This window comes from Cervus canadensis, chromosome 14, assembly GCF_019320065.1.
Source record: "Cervus canadensis isolate Bull #8, Minnesota chromosome 14, ASM1932006v1, whole genome shotgun sequence".
In the NCBI taxonomy this organism is placed as follows: domain Eukaryota; kingdom Metazoa; phylum Chordata; class Mammalia; order Artiodactyla; family Cervidae; genus Cervus; species Cervus canadensis.
In genome coordinates this window covers 18,754,312-18,771,612 of record NC_057399.1, presented here as the reverse complement: position 1 = coordinate 18,771,612, position 17,301 = coordinate 18,754,312, and the positions used below count along the sequence as shown (strand labels likewise).

At 37.4% G+C, this 17,301-nt stretch overlaps 1 protein-coding gene across 3 annotated transcripts in view; it reads left to right on the top strand.

Moving 5' to 3' along the window:
- Positions 1-16,101, top strand: part of CEP78 (centrosomal protein 78) — a 32,986-nt gene extending 16,885 nt beyond the window's left edge. For 2 of the 3 annotated variants that reach the window (XM_043486992.1, XM_043486990.1), the window contains 6 exons: positions 1,158-1,286; positions 11,557-11,634; positions 13,100-13,266; positions 14,104-14,275; positions 14,606-14,653; positions 15,474-16,101. In XM_043486992.1, the coding sequence (XP_043342927.1) occupies positions 1,158-1,286; positions 11,557-11,634; positions 13,100-13,266; positions 14,104-14,275; positions 14,606-14,653; positions 15,474-16,037 (1,158 nt within the window). In that variant the 3' untranslated portion in view covers positions 16,038-16,101. The remainder of the gene's footprint in view (positions 1-1,157; positions 1,287-11,556; positions 11,635-13,099; positions 13,267-14,103; positions 14,276-14,605; positions 14,654-15,473) is intronic. The other variant, XM_043486991.1, reaches the window with a different exon arrangement.
- Positions 16,102-17,301: the final 1,200 nt, after the last annotated feature.

The following is a 17,301-nucleotide window of genomic DNA, read 5'->3' as shown; positions in this document are numbered from 1 at the left end:
GGAGCCTTGTGGTTGTCTGTAAACAAGTCAGTGGGTTCTCCAGCCCGCAAGTCGGCGGTTACCCGGTAAGGCGAGCTTGATTGTCATTTCTAACCCCTTACATGGAGCTGTCACACCCAAGGGTGTTCATGTGTTTTCAGAAGATGTTGTTTGGGGGCCGTCTGTACAAGTTCCTGATTTCAAGCCAATGTGAAGCAACATATCCCAAACCTCTGCTCTCTGAGCGTCCCTTCTTCCTCACCAAGGCTGCACACTTGCCTTCTTTTACAGCCTCATGGCCTTGGAGCAAGGTGATCCTGCCAGTGGCCTTAGGAGACTGTGGAGTTGCTCTGTTGAGATTAAAAGAAGAGCACCTTGGATGTCAGTCCTGCCCCTGGATGCCTCATTCTATTATCGGGAGTTTCCTCTCCTGCAGGGCTTGTCAGAATGATATCCTAGTGACTTGTCTTCTGCACAGTTATGTAAAACTAACACACATCCTTTTGACCCATAGACTTTTATGGGGTTGTGACCAGGTCAGTTTTTAAATGGAAGTGTCTTATTGAACAGCATTCCAGTGGCAGTGAAGCTCAATAGGAGAATTGAATTATAATTACACTAGTTTTGGCTTAAGGATGATGAGAAAATGAAATTTTTGATAGGTCAGTTTTAATTGTGTATGTAGGTGACTAATTTTTTTAAAAAATTCTGTTTATTATTCACAGTTTAGATATGTTGACTTTCTAATTCTTCTTCTGATTCTTTACCAGTCCCCTTACTGATGAATTGCCCTCCTAAAAACTACGTTTTCTCCCAGACTATTTGTGTCTGATGGTGAAGAATAAATTTCTAGTTTGCAGCATAAAGGTGATCTGAGAAAAAAATGTTTACCCTGGCTCCTTACTTGTCTTCTATGAAAGAAACTTAATAAAATAATATGGACAACTCCAAATACTAGTCCTAACCATGTACACCAGAGGTCTGTACAGTAACATAGTAAAAATAAGTTACTGTAGTTTTACTTGTCGTTGCTTGTTTTAGACTAAGGAGCAGTGGGAGACATTTACAAATAATGACTTGATGGCTCAGATCACTTGTGTTAAATGTCCTTTAATATTTGGGTATTTGGTATCTTGTTCATGTTATCTTTTATACAACTTTGTCTTCTTTTTTTAAAGCAATCAGATTTTCCTGTGACTGTGACCGTAGAGAGTCCTTCCTCCTCAGAAATTGAAGAGGTTGACGATTCCTCAGAAAGTGTTCAGGAAGAGCCAGAGAAAATCAGTTTGAAACAAGAAGCATTGCAGGTATAAAGTTATCACTTTAAAGATACAGAGAAGATTATTTTTCGAACAGATTAGTTGCATCTGACTGCAATACTTGACAACTTGTGTGGGAGCTTTCTGTTTTCCCCTCCTGTCTGCATTGTATCCCCTTGGTCTTAGCTTAGACCAAAGTGAATGGTGGACATTTGAACTCTAAGAAATAAACAATCAAAACATGTCATTAGTTACACATTTGCCTTTCTTTAGAACCTTAATACTAGATATAGGGAGAATCTTTAAGATAAACTTGAAGGAATTGAGTTCCAAATGAATGTAGTCAGCTGATTCAGTGCCCTTGTTTTGCAGATGAGAAAATTGACAATTCTTTTTATAGGAGGGGTGTATGATCTCATTTTTAATGAAAAGTTGAAAAAAATGTTTCAATATTGATATTCTCCTTTCCTAAAAATAAGCAAGAGACTCCATTATATTGCCTAATAAACCTGACATCTAATGTCATTCCATACTTCTGTTTGTATGGACAGAAAAGAAAAATTGATCTTCATAAGAAATTTTTACTCTTCAAAATAATATATTAATTTTATTTCAACTTAAATGCAGAGCTGATAATTTGTAGTAAATAAGGGAAACATGATTTGAGGGCACCTTGTTATTGTGCTACAAAGTCTGTGTTTAATTTTTTTAAAAGTACTTAGTATGACTTTCTTTAATATGGAATCTTGATAAATTTTGAACTAGCCCATTACTAAAGGACAATGGAAATTACTGTTTGATTTTTAAAAGAGAAAGTTAGATTTTAATTTTTTAGTTAAAATTAGTGATAATATAGAGAAATTTTATTATGAAATATTACAGTAGGAGGAATCTGTAGTTCATGTAGAATTACCCCCTTTTCATCTAACAAATGAGCACCTACAATTTGTAGCACATAAGTGGTTTACTAGTAAGTTGTAGAGTAAGACAGGACCCTAGGGCCTCTAACCCGCATTCATTGTCATTTTAGATGTGTTGTATTCGTTTCCTTCACCAGTAGGTCGGAATATTGTATTGATATTTCTAAAAGCAGTTGTAGACATTGGGGAAGACCAAGAAGTTTTAGAAACTGTGACCACAGAATAGATTCAGGATGCTCTGAGAACCCTTTCAGCTCTTCTTTGTTTTAACAAGACACTAAAATGATGGTATCAAAGTGTTTAAATATATAAACCCACAACAATCAGGAGATTTTAGAATATCTTTGAAAGACAGGAGACAAGTGGAAGAGTGTGAAACTGAAGCAGTAGAACAAGGGGAACCATCACCTATAAGATGCCCAGGGCCCTCCTGCAGCTGGGGGAGTCTGATCTCCCTGCAGAAATAGCTCCATACTCAGACATGCATGTGGGGGAGAGGGTGAAGTTAAGCAGGTGAGTGAGATGGGGGAGCTCATCGAGTCTGTGCTTGAAAGAGTTGACTGCCAGCCCCACCTGCACTCTCCTGAAATAAGATAATTTCATTTTGAAAAAGTTAAACTGGAGACAACTAGGGCAGCTATTGTGAGTTTTTACGCCCTAGAAAAGAGTACCTGGGGGTGTCCTATTATAGTTACTACCCACTTTTTCCTGCATTAGAAAAGCCAGTCAGTCACTGACTTCCAGGAAGCTTTTTGCTCTCATTCTTAAATAAAAAATAACCATCATACGCCTGGTAGTTGAGTACAGCTTACAAGAAGAGAGGTGGGGAAAGAGTGAAAACAAATCCTAGTAGGACCAGGGAAAATTTAGGGAACAAAATAATTTAAGAAAAAAACCCTAATTCATGTCCTTAAAGAGGCTTAAAAGGAGCTGGAAACTTGAAGAATAGGGTGTTAATTAAAAAGGGAATGTCAGAAAGCAGAGAAATCTCTTGGAAATGAAAATGTGGTTGCTGAAATAAATTCAGTAGGAATTAAAGAAATTTCTCAGTATATAAAAAAGAAAGAATGGAAAACGTGATAGGAGTGATATATTAGGAGAGGCTGCATCAGGGAGGTCCAGCGTGTTCCTGTTAAAAATTCTAGATCCAGAAGAAAATGGAGGGAAGCTGTCAAAGGGCAAGAGAATTCCCCATAGCTGAAAGTAAGCTTCAGGCTTCAAACTGAAAATAGCTAAACAAAAATAGCCTCTACCTAGATACTCTTCACTATGAAATTTTAAAATACTGAAAAGATACATTCATTCCAGAGGGAAAAATACTGATCACCTAAAAAAAATAAAATCTGACTTTATCATTGTTGTCATCAGCACCATGGATTCTGGAAGGCATTAGAAAGATACCACCACAGTTTTTCAGGCAAATAATTTTCACCCTAGGGTTTTGTATCCAGCCAGACTATCAGTTATAAGTGGAGGCTGAATAAGATATTTTATACGTAAAGAAATTTGAAAAGCTTACCCCCTGTGCTATACAAGTTATTTGTAGAAATAATCCAACCAAATGAGGAAATAAACTAAGAAGGAAGGTAATAGGGGAGTCAGGAAACGGTGGATTCAGTGCAGAGTCAGCTAATACAGATTTGAGAGCCTCCCGCTGGTTGTGTGATTGGCAGCTTAGAAACACACTGAGGCGTGTTGTACTCACTGTGCATTAGGTACTGTTGGAAGGGGAGGAGGGAGAGGAGGAGGAGGAGGAAACTGAACTCCAGAGGAAAAAAGGCTACACTGACATAAACATGAAGTGAACTAAATTATGGTAGATTTTTTTTGGGCGAGGGGGAGGGGCTGCACCTCAGCTTGCAGGATCTTAGTCCCCCGACCAGGGATTCAACTCATGTCCTTGGCAGTGAAAGTGTGAGTTCCTATAGTGAGTAGCCAATGAATTCCCTAAACTATGCTAGATTTTAAACTACTGCTGGTGAGCAAGAATCCACTTAAACCTGACATTACTGGTGTCCCCCTTTTCAGTGGCACACAGAGGCAGTGACCACCTATCTAATTTGTTGTCCAAACCAGAACACTGATAGTGTAAGGAGTCACCATACTTCTGTAACCTCGGGACAGCAGCCCAAGGCCTCTGAGGGTGTGTGGTCATGCTATACCAGGGTAAGGACACGGAAACAGTAGAAGAGGTATAATCTATACATGGAGACGCAGTATATGTCTGCAGTGGGCAATGTTAATTTAATTGTAATAGTAGGAATGCTGTCTTGGTTTACAGTTTTTATTGTCATCTTGGTCTCCTGCATTGTAGGCAGACGCTTTACCGTCTGAGCCACCAGGGAAGTCAAATCTGAACTGTACTTAGTATGTATTAGTATTCACTTAGTACGTACTGAAATGTATTGTGTCCTGGTATATACTTAGTGTATCTTATATTCTAAGTGTTTTTAACATATAACTCATTTAATGCCCTGAATAACCTTATGAGGTTGGTGCTAGTATCATTCCCGCTTTTCAGAAAAGGAAGCTAAGCCAGGGAAGGAACTTGCCCAGCCTGTCCCTGATTTACGGTTGGATCGGGGCTTTGAGTTCAGGCTTTCTGCCTCTTCTCTTAAACATTGCTCCATACTGACTCTCAAATAAGAGAAAACTTAACTGCACATAGAACAGAATATAAATTTCAACTTTGACAGTATAAAAGCTAGGTTTGGAAGGTAGACAGGAGGTAGACAAAAGGGGAAAAGACACGAACGTCTTCATTTTATAAAGCGGGAGGTTGAAAGAGTTTATAGTTGATCAGCAATATAGATTTTTAAGTATATCACTACATACGGAAGAGATCATGACCGGTGGAAAAACTAATAATGACATAACTTTACTAAGCAGTGTGGATATAGGAAAGAGTGTAAAGGAACTAAATCCTTACCTAGTAAATTAGAGAGTTAACAGATACTGCCTCAAATTTAGTTAGAAATAGTCATGCAAGTATAGTATTTGGAAATGGAAAATTAAAAATAAGACTAGTTTTCTTAAACTTCATAAAGAAGGATATCCAGATAGCCAGTAAACATGGAAAAGTGCCCAACTGCATTAAGTAATAAGAGAAAAACAAGTCAAAACCAATAAAACTATATGCCAGTGAGATTGACAGAGTCTGATAGTATCAGGTATTGCAGACCTGGAGTACTATGAGAATCTTCTACCCTGCTTATGCTGAAGTATAAATCAATACTACTTTGAAGAGCCTTTAGCACTGTCCATCAACTGAAGGTATATAAATACCCTGTGACCCAGCAGCCCTCACCCCCGCCCTGGGTAAATGCACCAGAATAACCGGTACAACAGGATTTGTGTGCATGCGTTAGGACAAACAGAAAGACCCAAAGTGTCCTGTAAGAGTCAAACATTAAATAAATTATGTATGTTCGTACAGTGGGAAAGCTTTCAAGGAATAAAATTGAATGAATTATTATGTTGGTGCAAACATAATTATGGTTTCAGACAGGGAATCATTATAACTAGGCTTAAGCGCATCTTTATTAAACAAAATAGGAGCCATTACAGTCAACACTTGTTTACCAGCAAGAAATAAGTTTTCTTATTTCTGTAGCATAAAAATCCATGCTTCAGGATCCAACAAACTCTTAAATAGCATTTTCTGGATCCTGCTGGTTGTGGAAGTGTTTTCCCTGCCAAAAGCTGTGAAGATGTTTGAGGAAGTGGCAGTCCGTTGGCAAGAGGTCAGGTGAGTAGGGCGGATGAGGCAAAACTTCGTAGCCGAATTCATTCAACTTTTGAAGCCTTGGTTGTGTGACGTGAGGTTGGGTGTTGTCGTTGCAACCCAATGCCAGCTGCAGGTGTTGGGATTTTCAGAGTATCTCATTGATTTAGTGAGTGTACTTCTCAGATGTAGTGTCTTCCCCAGGATTCAGAAAGCTGTCATGGATTAGACAGGCAGCAGACCACCAGGCAGTGACCATGACCATTTTTTGGTGAAAATTTGGCTTTGGGAAGTGCTTTGAAGCTGCTCCTTGGACCAGCCACTGAGCTGGTTGTCACTGGTTACTGTATACAATCCACTTTTTGTTGCACATCACAATATGATTGAGAAATGGGTCATTGTTGTGAAATAAGAGAAGACAGCACTTTAAAATGATGACTTTTTAAAAATTTCTGGTCAGCTCATGAGGCACCCGGGCTTCCCTTGTCGCTCAGCTGGTAAACCGCCTGTAGTGCGGGAGACCTGAGTTCAATCCCTGGGTTGGGAAGATCCCCTGGAGCAGGGAAAGGCTACCCACTCCAGTATTCTGGCCTGGAGAATTCCATGGACTGTGTAGGCCATGGGGTCTCAAAGAGTCGGACACAACTGAGCGACTTTCACTTCACATGAGGCACCTACTTATCAATCTTTTTTACCTTTCCAATTTGTTTTAAATGGTGAATGACCATAGAATAGTCAATGTGGAGTTCTTCAGCACCTTCTCATGTAGTTATAAGAGGATCAGCTTTGATGATGCTCTCAATTGTCGTCAATTTCTGATGGCTGACCACTATACTCCTCATGTCTAAGGCTCTTGTCTCCTTTGTAAACTTCTTGAACCACCCTGTACTGTACATTCGTTAGCAGTTCCTGGGCCAAATGTGTTGTTAATGTTGCCAGTTATCAATTCCATAGTCTAAAATAAATATTAAATTAACAGCAAGTAATAAATCATTAGCAAAAAAAAAAAAATAAAGTGAGAATGCACATTAAAAGACAAGTGCTCAGGGCTGGTGCACTGGGAAGACCCAGAGGAATGGGATGGAGAGGGAGGCGGGAAGGGGGATTGGGATGGGGAACACATGTAAATCCATGGCTGATTCATGTCAATGTATGGCAAAAACCACTACAATATTGTAAAGTAATTAGCCTCCAACTAATAAAAATAAATGGAAAAAAAACCCAATATATTGATATAACCACATTTATTTAGGGTGTATTCTAATATCAAATAGTAGCAAATTTCAACAATGCAGAAAACTGCAATTAACTTTTGCACCAACCTAATAGAACTACAGATAGCAATCTGGATAAATTTTTTAAAACAATTGTTGAGTGAAAGAAATAAAATAGAAAAGACAACATACACCGTGATCCTCTACATAGAGTTGAAAGTGAAAGTTGCTGAGTCATGTACGACTCTTTGAGACCCCATGGATAGTCCATGGAATTCTCCAGGCCAGAATATGGGAGTGGGTAGCCTTTCCCTTCTCCAGAGGATCTTCCCAACCCAGGGATGGAACCCAGGTCCCCCACATTGCAGGTGGATTCTTTACTAGCTGAGCCACAAGGGAAGCCCAAGAATACTGGAGTGGGTAGCCTATCCCTCTCTATCAGATCTTCTTGACCCAGGAATTGAACCTGGGTTTCCTGCATTTCAGGAGAATTCTTTATCAACTGAGCTATCAGGGAAGCCCCATGTCGTGACAGATGGAACCAGATTAAAGGAAATGATTGTCAAGAAATGAGGATGGTGTTTATAACTGGGGAAAGAAGCCTGAAATGAGGGAGGGATATGCGGGATCTTTAAGATGCTGACAAGTACTTGCAGATTTGAGTGGTGGTTATGGGTTATGTAAGTATTCTCTTTTTAGTTGTCACATTGACACTTTTGTTCTGTGTACTTCTCAATATGCATATAATATTTTACAAGTAAAAACCTGCAAACCTGCTTAAAGAATTGGTCACCTCTAGGGTGCTGGATGTGGGTGTGGGACGAGACTATTTCATTTTAAGCCTTTCACTACTGTTTGCATTCACATGTTCATTCACTCAACATTAATTGAACATACTCTATGTACCAAGCACTCTTGTTAAAGAGTGCTTATAAGTTTTATTACATGCTTTAGCTCATGTTTTATTACATGCTTTAGCTTATGTAATCCTCACAAGAGCTCTGTGATGTGGGAGCTTATCTCCACTTTATAGATAAGAAAGTTGAGGTCTAGCATTATGGAACTTGTCCAAGATTATAGAGCTAATGGGTAGGGCCAGGATTTTGCCTCAGAATTTTTAAAATATAATTTAAAAGAGAAATTTAATTACTACTAATTATAAGCAAAGAAGTGCACACTTAAGGGAGATGCCAAGTTTTCACTTATCCAGTTACAGAAAAAGCACACATCTTTCATACTATATACATCTTGCATTGGTAGGGATTTTCCTTATTCGGCAATTATTTATTGACTGTCTGCTTTGTGCTAGGTGCAGGTGCTGGGGATAAACACTTAATAAAATACATCCCCTTTCTTCAAATAACTTTCATTCTAAGTGAGGAAGTAAGCCAAAAGTTATTGTAGTGATTATATATCAAGTGATAACATTGCTGATGGCTGTATAAAGTCTTAGGAATTTTTTAGAAAGCAGTTTGGAGATAGGTACCTCAAAGCCTGAAAAACATCTATTTGCTTTGATCTCAGCCTCATTTTTATGGAGTTGTTGCAAGAACATTTTTCTAAATATGGAAAAAGGTCTTCATGCATAAAAATGGTTATTTTTTCTTATAATATTGAAAAGTTGGAAAGGATTTAAATGTGTAATCAAAGGAATGGTTGACCAGTAACCCCACTCAGTGAAATATTTTGTAGCCCACTTAAAAAAAAATCCAGGTTATGAATCACCTGATTATATGAGAAATGATTGATTTTGATCATTTTAAATATAAAAAAAGGTTGAACATAAAACTTGATATATAATATGATGGGAGCTTTGTTCCAGAAAAAGCAACCTAGCCAGTGTATAGAAGGGAGGAAGGAGAGCAGGTGACAGGACAGATTTCTCCAAAGCCTTATCATTAGCCTTACCTAAGTAATAGAATATCAAGCAATTTTACTTTCTAATTTTTTTAGTTCCATATTTCTGTTTAAGGGACAAGAATTATTCTGTAGGAGAGGGGTTCACTTTTTCAGAAAAATTTAACACTGTGTTCTACTCCTTTCCACTAGAGGGAGAAACTATTTCATGTTACTGCACGTTAGTGTGCTGTTTAGAACCAGTCAAGAATTCTGTAATTTAGTCTACTTTTCTCAGACTGTGGTGAGGGTTTTTTGTTTGTTTTCTTATTTGTTTTAGAATTTCTTTGAAATCAATTTTAGAAGATTTATTTAGCCATTATATTAAAAGTAGAGGAATTTCCCCCCTTTTTCCCATTGAAAACTTGGTTGGCTTTAGTAATGAAACTTTAAAGAATCTGAAGTTATTAGACTGTCAATTTTTAAAGCATGTTCTGAGCATAAAAATATGTTCATTGAGCAAAGTTTTGAAAGCAGTGAACAACTTATTGAAGGAAATAAAGGCCACCACTGCTCTTTTGTCTTAAAAAGGTATTAAAGATATTTTTTTCATGTCACTAAATATTTTTCTAAGTCAGATAATTTGATAAAGCTCATGGACCATCTTCCAAGAAAAACACACAGATATATTTTGAATGTAGAACTCCTCAGGCCCATTCATTAACTCTGGTTGAGCCCTCTTATCATCATTATTTTCCTAGTGGTTTCATAGAGCATTCCTTCATATGGTGTGCTATTTTTATTTAAACCAACCCCAATTTGGAGGCTCTTAGCTTTCCTCTAGAGTTTGATTACAAATAATCTTATGACATCTTGTTTGTAGATAAATCTTTGCTTACATCTCTGATTTCCTTAGGGTAAACTGCTAATGTAAGATTGTTGCTGGGTACCAAAAGTTATTGTCCAGAAAGTGACACCAGTTCCTCTCACAACGATAACATATAATAGAATTCCTTATTCCATAAGTGATTGTTCAAAGAATTTAAAATGTATAAATACACCTTACTGTTTTCATAGGTATTCTGATTATTTATTGTTTCATAAGAAACCACCCAGAAACAATGACTTAAAACAATAACAGTCATTTATTTTTTCTTTGTTCTTGAACCTGGAGATTGAGTAGTATATTAATTTTCCTTTACTATACTCTTACTGACTAAAATAATACCTATTTTACTAGCTCACAGTTCCATAGGTCAGAAGTCCCGTAACAGCATGACTGAGTTCTCCACTCAGATACACAGTGGGAGCATGGGGGTTCCCTCCAGAGAGTGTTAAAGTGTGTGAAATTTAAGTGCAAGGCATCAGGCCCCAAAGTTGGATGTTCATGTTTGTACTAGATGTTCAGCAAAGCTCATGAGTGTCATAGAGCTAAAATCAAGATGTCAGTCTGAAAGTGTTACTATCTGGAGGTTCCAAGAAAGAATACTTGCAAGCTTCTTTAGCTCAGTGGCATAATTCAGATTCTGCACTTGCTTGAATAGAGATCCCCGTTTCCTTGCTAGCTGTCAGCTGGGGGAGTCTCAGCTGCTGGAGGCCTCCCACTTGTATTCTCTGCCACATCATGCTTGACTTCTCCAAAGCCGGCAATGAGGAATCTCCCTCTTGTCCCTTTTGTATTTCGTATCTTTAGGAGAAGTCCAGTTCCTTTTTCTCGGATGCCTGATTATATCACATCCGCCCAGAATAATCTCCCTCTTTTAAAAGCAACTGATTTTAGAACCTTAATTACATCTACAAAATCCCTTCACTACAGCACCTAGATTGAAAAACTGGCAGGATTGTGTGCTTCGACATAGGAATCTTAGGAGCTCTTTTAGAATTCTGCCTACTGGTAAGCAGTGTCCTCCACTTCAAGGACCTAAGTGTCTTAGTTCTTAAAAATTGTGAGAGTTTACCAGTGTTCATTTTATGTCACTGACCTTGGTGAATGGAAAGACTGCTGCCTCTGTGGACAGGAATGGCAGCCAGCTTCCTGAATTCACAGTCCTGGTTCTGCTGCTTCGTGGCGTGAGCTTGGCTGTGCTTCTCTACTTACTCTGCCTCCGTTTTCCCATCTGTAAGATAACGAAGTTAGTCTTGTTCTTTCCTCATATTTAATGCCCAGGAAACTCCAGAACAGTGCTTGCCATATAGTAAGTTGCTTTAAAAGTGATTGCTCTTTTTAAAAAATGCTTTTGAATCTGCAGTTATGTAACTCAGGTATGTTAAGCATGTTCAGTAATAGTGCTTCCTGCTGTAAAGAGACCCACAAATAAAAGTGGAATTTTTCTTTCTTGGTCTTAATTTTTTATTTCTGATTTACTATGTTATACGCATACACCTTTTATGGTGAGCTGCCACAGATTTATAAAGAGTGGGATTTAAATAAATCTTTACTATGCTAATTTGATATATTTCAATAATTAATTTCATTAGCATGATATGATATTCCAAGTAGCAGATTAAAGTCTGAGTTCACTTCTGGCTCTGCCCCTAAATCATGATGACATCTGTAGCTAGAAATGCCTTGGAATATCATACTATGAATTAGTTATAATATTTACTCTGTTTCTTTACACTAGGGAAAACTGGAGGAGTGCCTAAAGCAGTTAAAGGAGGAAAGAGTAATGAGGCTTAAGGCTGATAAACGAGTCAGCGAGGTAAACAGTTCTCTTCTTACACTTCTGAAAGCTTCTTGGTTTTGTTTTTATTTGATTTTAAGCCATATGCATATAGTTTGCAAACTTGAAAACTAATATGTTGCAAATTGGTGGTATCATATAGACCTTTACATTTACTGGTATTTAGTGATCATATGATCTAAATACAGGATGAAAAAGAACTCTGATTTTCCATTTTCCTTTTAAACATAAGCTTATAGTTTATATATATTATTATATTACATATCCCAGAAGGTATGTTTTTAAAAATGCAAAAATCTGTTTTTTTGTGTGTTGTGTGTGTGATGTTAGCTTATTTTCTGTTCATGATTATTCTATTCAAGAAAGCATATTTTGTGTATGTACTGTATATCTAGTAACATAAATGACATGATGAGACTTTACTGGCAGTGAATTAGGAAAATGAGTCATTTAAATAAATATAAGATATTGGAAAACTAGTAAGAATGCAATGGAAATAAAAATACATACTGTGAGAATTACATTTGGTAATGTGCATGAAAACAGCATAAGCTAAAAGTTCTATATAAATACAATTTATTACAGGGTGAGTGTAGGGAAGAATTTTTGAAAGTGCATCTACTGGATTGGTGGACACTAGTTCGTTCAATAAATATTGAACACCTGCTTATATAAGACATGAGGGCATCATGAATATAATGGCCTTTCTGAGAAATACTAGAGTTGATTTTTATATAGGGCAAATCATAAATGATGATCTAAAGAAGAGTGCATGAGAGTGAATGTTTCAAGAAACCGAGAATATTGCTGATGGTACAGTTAATAAATTGGGCTGGGTATGATTTAGGACTTTTAAACTTAAGCATTAGATATTTTGTTCACTAAAGTTATTCCTTAACATTCAGCAGAGTTGTAATATGCTTTGTTCAAATTAGGTTCTGTACTTCATTTTCTAATTTAAGGGAAACTTAATAGCAGGTAATTTTCTAATGTGGAATGAGGATCCATTATGAATTTAACCAGTTTAAAATGTGATCTTTTGAGAGATCATTAATAAAACAACCACTTTGGTTTATTTATATATACGTTGTATAGGAAACTTTTTTGAGTGCCTCTGCCTTTTGGTTATTATGTGATGTGGTCTCTGTCTTTACTGATGGAGAGTTAGATTAATTACAAATTAATTACATTGAGGATGACAGAGGATGAGGTGGTTGGATGGCATCACCGACTCAATGGAGAGGAGTTTGAGCAAACGCCAGGAGATGGTGAAGGACAGGTGTGCTGCCGTCCACGGGGTCGCAGCGAGTCGGACACGACCGAGTGACTGAACAACAAATTGCACTTTGGATGTTTTAGTTTTGTTCTTTTTTTTTTTTTTTTTTTTTAGTTTTGTTCTTTAAACTAGACGAGACTACTTTTGTTTTCTTTTGATGACAGTGAGAAAAAAATCATGTCAAATATTTTCAATCTTCTTTTATAGTTGGAACATGAAAATGCCCAGTTAAGAAATATAAATTTCTCTTTGTCTGAAGCCCTTCATGCACACTCATTGACAAGCATGATCCTGGATGATGAAGGTGTTTTGGGCAGCATTGAGAATTCTTTCCAGAAGTTCCATGCTTTCTTGGATCTCCTTAAAGATGCTGGGTTAGTTCTTTTCTCTTCATGGCATTCTTCTCTTTGCAACTATAGAGGTAGTTTGCTGAGGAACTTGAGTGTTTTTATTACTTCCATGAACATATTTAGCCAAATGCAGTGAATTATAGGTAATAGAGTTGATTTTTTTTTTTAATGAGGAAATCTATAAAGAAAAGCAAAAGGGGAGCCTGCTTTGGTAGAGTGGGAAGCCCATTATAAACAAGTAACCTGTAGACAGAGTAATTAGTAGGTATAAGTTTTTGTAAAGACTACATTGAAGGCAATTTTAATTGAAAATATTTGGGAATGCATAAGAATTTTCCTGCCTTTCACTTATTTTTCTCGTTCAGTAAGTTTGAATTAAGTTTGTCTTTGTCTTTTACTTAAAAACGATTATATAGGGAAGATGCAGGTCAGTGGTTCTCAACCGGGAGCAGTTTTGTCGAAAGAGGGAAGTGGAGATTGATAATTGCTGGAGTGCTGTTTGGTCAGTGAATGAGTTGGTGTTGGGAAGGAAGAAGCAGACGCTTCTTGGGAGCTGGAGGGATGGTAACGGGAGTGTGGGAATGGAGGTGAGAGGCAGTGGCTGGTGTGTGTGGTCGATGTTGAAGCTGCTAGTGAGAGTGTTTGAAATGGAGTGGTGGTAGGCAAGGAGATGGGATGTGTCCCGAGAACGAATCTGGAAAGGGCTGAGAATTTGGGGGAGAGAGAGGCTCGTAGTCTGGAGTAGGTGTTGGCTTTTAAGATGTTAGAAGTATTTCCTGATGGTAGGTCTGGGGATATCTAAGCTGCTCTTCCGTGATTATAGTAACTTTTGTCTTTCTCTCTTTTTCTCCTCTGGTCCAGGCTTGGGCAGCTGGCCACAATGGCTGGTATAGATCAGTCAGATTTTCATTTACTAGGTCATCCCCAGATGAATTCTACTGTTAGTAGTCCACCTAAAGAAGAAAAGAAGGCACTTGAAGAAGAAAAGTCAGAATTACAGCAGAGTGCCTTAGGACAAATGCAAAATATCCAAGTAAGTGGACAGAACAGAACTTAATGATTCTAAGAGCTATTAGCAAAAAGGCAATTTCCAAGTCAGAAAAAAAATAATAATGATCAGTCTCTGAGAGGTCATATGCTGAGGAGCTAGAAGCCTCTTTGAGCTCCTTTCCGATATCTTAGATTAGTACATTTGTGCCCAGTAAATTTCATGATACTGTATTGTTGTAAATAAGAAAACTAGAAATTCTTTTGAAAATTTATGAGTTAAAGCAAACTATCCTTAGTGAAGAAAGAAAACCTTAGAGAAAATACCCTAAATTTTAAATTGTACAAATGTCTATTCTATTCATATTTTACCTAGGTTTCTATTTGTATGCAGTCAGCTTACAATGAAGGAACACTAATGAAGGTACAAGTACTGATATAGATAATTTTTTAAAATAAGTGGTCCAGACATAGTTCATAGGCAGTATATTATAGTGAGTCAGCTGGTTATGGGAATGGGAGGGGGAAACCTGTCAGCTTTTCCTCCAGCCTTAGGTGGAGCCTCCATCCCTTACCTCAGCCAGTCTCAAACTGGTCTTAGAAACTGACAGCTTGGATACACAGTCTGGTCACAAACTGGACACATTTTTACATGTTTTCCATTTTGTAAAACTGTGTAAAAAAAACAACTGGTTTACATTTACCTGGAGGATAGAAAAGAAATAAATTTTCTTACAGAATAGGGTTTTATTTTTAGTAAGGGAAAGGAAATATGTAATAACTACCCTAAACACTGAAGTCTAAAAATGTAGCAGACATAATCTTGGATATAGCTAAGTTGAGAATCACTTGCAAGATATAATTAGAAAAAAACTGACTCTGAAATCTTCTAAATTATCAATTGACTGTTTTAATAATAAGATCACAGAGTAACATTGAAATTTCGGACTCCACTTTTTAATGGTTGGGCCTCCCCAGGTGGTGCTAGAGGTAAAGAACCCACCTACAATTCAGGACACGTAAAGAGACATGGGTTTGATCGCTGGGTTAGGAAGATCCCTTGGAGAAGGGAATGGCAACCCACCCTAGTATTCCTGTCTGGAGAATCCCATGGACAGAGGAACCTGGCAGGCTACAGCCCATAGGGTCGCAGAAAGTTGGACACAACTGAAGCGATTGAGTGCTTTAATGATAGGCCTTGTTCATCACTGAATTTTTGTCTTGTCTTTTGTTTTTCTCTCCAGTTTCAGAAAATAACAGGTGATGCTCGAATTCCGTTGCCTGTCGACACCTTCCATGTCCCAATCTCTACTCAGGAGACCTTAGAGACTTCCAAAGACAACCTGGGAGTCCCAGTCACGGAACAGCGGCAGGAGTCTTTTGAAGATTTCATTGCTAGAGCATGTTCTCCTTCAGCAGATGTAATTTGTGGAACGGGAAGTCAAAGAAAAGAAGAGGAATTATCTAGAAATAGCAGGCCTTCCTCAGAAAAAATGACCAAAACAGGTGAATATATCAAAAAGCACTCTGCTAAGAAACAGCCTGGGAAGGACCTGCATTCCTGCTCTGAGTCACCTGTAAAGCAGAAAACCAGAGGAATCGGGCAGAATAGCTCTTTGGTTAATGAACCAATTAAAAGCGAGTCTTCGAAAAAACACATTTCTGTTAAGAAAGAGAGTAAAATACTGACTGTTTCATCAAAGACAACTAGAAGTAAACTCAATCTTCTTGAACATTCTGAAAGTGATACTCTTGGATCTGATTTTGAATTTCAAGAAAGCATCCATACTCTATCACGCCTGACATAGGTCTAAATCTTTTAAAATTATGTTTTTACCTTCAAATTTTAATAAATTACTTGTTTTTATTATAGCATTTGGTGTTTTAAAATATATGACTGGGAGCCATTAGAGAAAGATTTATCTATACTTTTTATTATGAACATTTTGGTGTATGGTATATTTTCTTTTTTGACAGTTTGCACCGTTCATTCATCTAGTGTCTACTGAAGGCTTAATATGTACAGTACTTTTCTGGGTGCTGTTTCAGCAGTGAGCAAGATAAAGCTCTACTGTCTTAAAACTAATACTCTATGGTGGGAGAAAATATGAATAATAAGGCAGCGTAAGGGGACTAGAAAGGGGTGGGAAAAATAAATAGTTTTACCATTTAGTTAAATGTCAAACTATTATAAATCATATGGCCAGAAGTCACTGGTGTATTTTCATTCACAATAACCAGGCAGAATTGAACATTTACCAAGACATTTAATCATGTTACAGGTTATGCAACCCTATAAGGTAGGGAACTACTACCATCCCCGTTTTATAGATGAGTCTGAGGAGACATGTGAGTTGCCCACAGTTACACAGCTGTAAATAAGTGATAAGCTAGGATTCAACCAGAACCCATAATCCAAGCTCTTTTTTTTCCTTAATGGACTTTAGTTTCATTTGTTTCTTATTTATGATGATCATTTTTATGCCAGTTTTTAAAATTTATTTTTTATTGAAATATAATTTAAGTATAATTTTATGTTAATTACTGCTATATAGGAAAGTGACTCAGTTATACATACATATGCATTTTTTTAACATACTCTTTTCCGTTATTGTTTATCACAGGATATTGAATATAGTTCCCTGGGCCATACAATAAGACCTTTTATTTATCCTTTATGTATATACCAGTTTGCATCTGCTAATCCCGAACTCCCATCCAACTCTCTCCAACCCCCTTCCCCTTGCAACCACCAGGCTGTTCTCTATGTTCCTGATTCTGTTTATATTTCATGGATAGGCAGAACCCATGCTCTTAATTATTTTGTTATCCTGTTTCCTTATTAAGAGAGGAAGGGTTTAAGGAGGGCACCGAGAGAAAAGCCTTCCTTTTGCATTGAAAGTGCAAAAGAGCAGGGCTCTCAGGAAGCACCTTTCCCTATCTGAGTAGAATTTATCCATGGCAGAGTATTGTAAGAGTATGTGATCACACATCCGTGGATTAAATTAGTCTCCCTGTAAAACATGCATAGTGAAGTCTTTAGTTCAATCAGATTGAAAGGTGAGATTAGGG